This window comes from Trachymyrmex cornetzi, unplaced genomic scaffold (genome assembly GCF_001594075.2).
Source record: "Trachymyrmex cornetzi isolate Tcor2-1 unplaced genomic scaffold, Tcor1.1 scaffold6, whole genome shotgun sequence".
NCBI classification, from domain to species: Eukaryota; Metazoa; Arthropoda; class Insecta; order Hymenoptera; family Formicidae; genus Trachymyrmex; species Trachymyrmex cornetzi.
Window position 1 is genome coordinate 20,189 of NW_017299914.1, and position 5,473 is coordinate 25,661.

Consider the following 5,473-nt stretch of genomic DNA (forward strand, 5'->3'; position numbering starts at 1 on the left):
TTTGCATTGTGGTGAAGACAAGCACGACAGCAGCGATGATAACAATGCAGATCAGCCGTGTCGTATGCAGGGGGAGAGCCCCAGATGCATCAATTGCCAAGGTGACCACTGGGCCAACAATCAAAACTGTCCAATGATTGTTAAGCAACGCACTATAGTCAGCCTCGCAGCTGTGGAAAATATTTCCATAGCGGATGCAAGAATATGGGTTGAAAAAGGTTGGAAACCCTCTTCTTCACCTTCCAACGCATCACTGAGAAATAACACGAACAACTTTCCCAATCTCCCTCGCGGTAAGGAGGCTTACTTCGAAAACTCTAACAGATTTAAACTTCTAGGTAATGAAGAACCTGAAAACGTGCATCGCTCACATGCTGAAATCCTAAAATCTCAGAGTCAATCACAACCACAGTCACAAAGAAACAAGCAGATCTACCGCAGAGGGAATACGCCGACGACGACGTCAGCATCGGCGCCCACATCTCACAGATACGTGACTCAACCCAGCACGCTTCAAGGTGGCTATGACGACGGGGCTCACCGTCGGGTTCTCATCGAGGCTAACGGTCGAGCCTCGTACAAGTCCGGTAACGGCGTAGCCTTCTCTAATTACTCCTCCAAATGGTCAGAACCTCGAGGTACGTACGCAGGTAAGGCGAAAGACGAGCTGGATTTTGCTGAGTTGCTTGCCATGGCAACTGGAATCTTTTCACACTTCCAGAATAACAACTTCACCGGCGCTCTTAGCGACATTTTTAGGCTCCTCAAAATTCTTGGCAAATACTTTTTCCAATCTTCTTCCTTCGCTTCTCAGCCTGAGAGAGAGGCGAGAGATTCTCCCGGAACCCCCCATGTCATCAACGATTATAACAACAGGTTCGAACAGCAGCAAGACTCTGCATTCGATTACGATTATGAATCGGATTGCAATTACAATTTTCGGAACTAAATCACACACTTCACGCAATAATGCCAATCAGGCTAGTGACATCCCGCGTAGCCTGCGTGGTCCCTTGTCTTCGCCGCTGTCGCGCGGCGGCTTGGCGGATTGAGAACCGGTGGCGGTATCGCCGCCTCCCTCGCCGGCTTGCCGGCGCCGCGGGGGTGGCAGGGGCGCAGCTCCGAGGAACAGCGCATCTCACAAACATTTCAGCATTTTTCAATGGAATAGTTATGGAATTAGAAGTGGACTTCCCTCACTGCTTTCAATAGCAAAGGATTATCACGTTCTATGCATCCAAGAAACCTTGCTTAAAAACAATAATGCTTTCAATATCAAAGGTTTTAACGCATATAGGAAAGATATAACTCATCCAGGAGACCGAGATTTATGCACACTAGTAAGAGCGGATATCAAGTCTGAGCTCGTTGTCCTTCAGAATACTGAACACCCATCAGTAGAATTCAACGTGGTCAGAATTGAATGCCTGACTTCCGAACCGGTGATTATCGTCAATGTCTACCGACACCCCGGGCAAAGAACTCCCGCTTCCTTCTTCAGATCTCTACTCAATAGCCTGCAAGGTTACAAGAACCTTATCATCCTGGGAGATCTCAATGCTCATCACCCGGCATGGGGCTCTAGGACATATTCTAATTCGGGAAGGACCCTTCACCAGATCATTGGAGAATATGACATGTTCATACTCAATGATAAAGCGCCAACCTTTGTGAGAACCTCATCAGCCGCTACTTCAACTATAGATCTAGTTCTGGCGTCTCCCTCCTTGGCACCTCTGTGTAGCACCAAAACAAACTCCGATACTCTCGGTAGTGACCACTTTCCCGTTATCACGACAATCGGTATTCAAGCTTGCTTTAAAAAAAAATTTTATTATAAAATTCCAGTATCTAAAGAAATGTGTCAGGATCTGTTTCGGATCTTGCTCTCTACCACTAAGGATCTTCCCGCTCAAGTTGGGGATGATTTATTAGGTCGCTATGACGCTTTTACTAACAATATCCTTGAGGCGGCCAGGAGCTTCCTCCCAGAGAGCAAGCGCCTCCCACGCACCTCTGTACAAATAAAAAAATTAGCAGATCTCATTCCACCTTGGTGGAATGAGATCTGCTCCAAAGCGGTTCGCGATAGAAAGAAGGCCATTAGAGAGTTCCTGTCCGCCCCCTCCGAGGAGAATCATCAAGAATTTCGCAGGGCTCGCTTGAATTGCGCCAGGGTACTCCTAGAACAAAAGAGAAGAGGATGGCGCAACCTTGTGAATGGTTTCAACGCAAGGACTCCTACCAGTCAGATTTGGGCCTTGATTAAAAGTTTCAAGAGGAGAGCGTCACAACAGGACTCCCCGCAGCAAGAACACACACGAATTGCCTTGGAAGCTATCTCTAAACTGTGTCCTCCGTCGTCCTTTTGCAATAGATCCAAAACCTTGACAGACATGAAATCGGAGGACGAGAAAAACACAAGTACACATACTGGGCTGGACGACCCCCTGACCATGAGCGAATACCGGAGAGCAAAAATCTCTTCCAGAAAAAACTCCGCGCCCAGACTGGACCAAATTTGCTACGAGATGCTGGATCAACTGCCCATGGAACACGAGACGTATTTGTTATCTATGTTCAACGAAATCTTTTCCCGGGGAACATTTCCAGACTAATGGAAAATCTCGCTGGTTATACTCATACCTAAGCCTGGCAATAAGGCGGTTAGACCCATTTCGCTTATGTCGTGTGTCTGCAAACTTATGGAGCGAATTCTTTATCAGAGGCTGAGATGGTTTGTGGAATCTAACCCGATTCTTCCTCAGGCTCAGGCTGGCTTCAGGCCTTTCAGGAGCTGCGATGACAACCTAGCCGCTCTTACAACAGCAATCAGAACTGGCTTCTACGAACATTCCGTCACGGTCGCGGCCTTTTTGGACATTACAAGTGCGTTCGACAACGTGGATCCGTATATTCTTTTGGAGGATCTGAAAGATATAGGAGTTCCAGCTCTCTTCAGGAAATTTGTGGAGAACCTGATTAGCATCAGAACCATATTTTTTGTAGTCGACGGTGAATCTCAAGGACCTTATACGGCATACAAAGGCACCCCACAAGGTTCGACTCTGAGCCCTCTGCTATTTGACATCTATCTCAGGAATTTAGGCCAGCATTTGCATCCTGACACTCGATTTCTGCAATACGCCGATGACGTGGTGCTCTACTCCACACATAGGGACCGGAGATTGCTGCTGAGTCGGTTCAGGTTTCACTCAACACACTGTACGAATATCTTAAATATAGAAATCTGGAATTATCCCCGGACAAGTCTAGCTGGATTTGCTTTTCACAAGGACCCGGAAAAAAAACTTCATCAAAATTAGTAATTAATGAGAATCAGGTCCCTAGAGTTCATTTTCAGCGCTTCTTGGGGGTTATTCTGGATTCCAGCCTTAAGGGTGGCCACCATCTTAAATACCTCATTGAAAAAGGCAAAAAAATCTCTCGCATCATGGTTACCTTGTCGGGTGTTACCTGGGGCTCCCATCCGAGTCTTCTGCTCACTCTGTATAGATCCACCTTTCATAGTGCGGTTGAATATGGGTGTCGCTATTTCACTTGGTCCTCTTCTTCGCCGAATTATCTCAAACTGGTGCGTTTGCAGTATAGAGTGATTAGGGGAGCTATGGGATATCGCATTTCTACGCCGATCAATGTTATGTTAGCTGAAGCAAAAGAAATCAGCTTTGACATTAGGCTCAATCTAAATACTTCAAGATTCATTTACAAGGCCATGGCAAGTAGGTTCAGCTTGGTCTACCGTTCCCTGGAGGAGATGGAGATAGCGGTTACCAGAAGGAACTGTAGGATCGACGCCATCAGCAAATCCAGATTATTCAAGCATTATGTAACTAGTCGTGGAGAAAAGAGCATTATCCATCGATCCACCTACCCACCCGCTTTCTGGCACTCCTACGAGGTCCTTACTCTACAAATAAATTACATCAACGACTTAAAGGGCTGTAACAAGAAGGATAACCCTAGCTTGATTAAGGCGGATTTCTATCACAAATCCTTTAATTACAGACAAAACGCCGTCTCCTGGTACACTGACGGATCAAAGAATCTAGACGGCGCGGTGGAGCAGCGGTTTTCACGCCTGATATGGAGGGAACAGTAAAGCATAAATTACCTCCTGAAACTTCAGTTTTTTCGGCGGAACTATGGGCCATCCTTCAAGCCATCCAGCTAATCGGAGATCTTAACACTAAGAAGAACATCATCTTTTCAGATTCCGAAAGTGCATTGGAGGCACTCAGTAACTCCACTAGGGCCCATCGTAACTACATAATCTATTACATCAAACAAGCTTATCTTAACATTACCAAGCAACATAAGGAAATTATATTTTTCTGGGTGCCTGCTCACGTCGGGATCCCAGGCAACGAATCTGCAGATGCTGCGGCCAAACAAGCAGCCATAGAGGGATACAAACCCCCCTTCAAGATCCCTTATGAGGACCTTCTCACGGAATCTACCGAACAAGCAAAAAGACAATCCGAAGAAAGCATGAAGATCATTTCCAAATCCAAAGGCACTCTGTACTATGAAAATTTTTATAACGCTTCATCTAATAAAACATGGTTCCATGGAGCCAACTTATCAAGAAACGAAATTGTAATGATTAACCGTCTGAGGTCAAATCATATAAACGTCAACGAAAGCCTCCATAGGGTCAACATGGTGGAGTCTCCTGCATGTCCCTGTGGTGATCCCCGACAATCAATCAATCACCTCATATTTCATTGCGAAACCTTCAATTCTAATTCATCTCCTATAAGAAATTACATAGCGCAGAAATTCCCTGATCTTTCCCCGAACCTCCTCCCGGTCCTTCGTTCCCCTTCTCCCAAACTATGTCGCCTGCTCTTGGCATTCATGAAGGCCAACGAGCTTTTCTTTTAGCTATTCTATATTTTTTCCCCTTCCCTTCTCCTTTGGCGCGCGACTCACCGTTGGGTGGTAGCAGGCGTCTGGTGATGGGGGGGGATATCGAGATTGCGCGTCATCACAACAAGTCGGCAACCTTTTAACGTTTAACAACCAGATATGCAGACCTCAATGGCCTAGTTTCAGCCTGGTTGGCTGCCTGGCCAAATATTAGGAAGAAGAAGAAGCACACACTCTTGCATAACGCATAAATACATAATGGAATCAACCAATCGAAATTCTTCTTTTCCATGGAATGAGAGGAAAGGAAAGCTTCTGATTAGTTGATTCGCTTATGCACTATGCGTTATGAGTTATGCAAAAGCTTGTGTCTGGGCTATTACGCCGAAGTTATAACATCGATGTTATGTAACTGCCCAATCACAGTCATTCCATTCTTCAGAGGAATAATTATGATTGGCCAGTTTCATAACATCGATGTTATAACTTCGACGTAAATCGTGTAAACGTAGTCAAAATGGTCGAAAGAGACGAGAGAAAGGGTCCGTGGCAGACGGGGGGTAATCCTGATTGATTACGG

General features: G+C 45.8%; 3 protein-coding genes across 3 annotated transcripts; all 3 read left to right on the plus strand.

Annotated features, from left to right (window-relative positions):
- The first annotated feature begins 43 nt into the window (after positions 1 to 43).
- Positions 44 to 1,041, plus strand: LOC108766506 (uncharacterized). Its single transcript, XM_018515838.1, has 2 exons — positions 44 to 218; positions 339 to 1,041. Exons 1-2 carry the CDS (start codon positions 65 to 67, stop codon positions 947 to 949), a joined length of 765 nt encoding a protein of 254 aa, XP_018371340.1. The 5' UTR covers positions 44 to 64; the 3' UTR covers positions 950 to 1,041.
- Positions 970 to 2,618, plus strand: LOC108766500 (RNA-directed DNA polymerase from mobile element jockey). Its single transcript, XM_018515832.1, has 2 exons — positions 970 to 980; positions 1,298 to 2,618. Exons 1-2 carry the CDS (start codon positions 970 to 972, stop codon positions 2,616 to 2,618), a joined length of 1,332 nt encoding a protein of 443 aa, XP_018371334.1.
- Positions 2,619 to 4,107: 1,489 nt separating this feature from the next.
- LOC108766501 (uncharacterized) lies at positions 4,108 to 4,908 on the plus strand. The gene is made up of 2 exons (XM_018515833.1): positions 4,108 to 4,261; positions 4,385 to 4,908. Exons 1-2 carry the CDS (start codon positions 4,108 to 4,110, stop codon positions 4,906 to 4,908), a joined length of 678 nt encoding a protein of 225 aa, XP_018371335.1.
- The last annotated feature ends 565 nt before the right edge of the window (positions 4,909 to 5,473 follow it).

Excerpts from the sequence above, each read along its gene's own strand:
- LOC108766506 (XM_018515838.1), top strand. The coding sequence starts at position 65 with ATGCAGGGGGAGAGCCCCAGATGCATCAATTGCCAAGGTGACCACTGG. Across the intron at positions 219-338 it reads AAGAATATGGGTTGAAAAAG|GTAATGAAGAACCTGAAAAC; the intron begins GTTGGAAACCCT and ends TTAAACTTCTAG.
- LOC108766501 (XM_018515833.1), top strand. The coding sequence starts at position 4,108 with ATGGAGGGAACAGTAAAGCATAAATTACCTCCTGAAACTTCAGTTTTT. Across the intron at positions 4,262-4,384 it reads AAGTGCATTGGAGGCACTCA|GCAACGAATCTGCAGATGCT; the intron begins GTAACTCCACTA and ends TCGGGATCCCAG.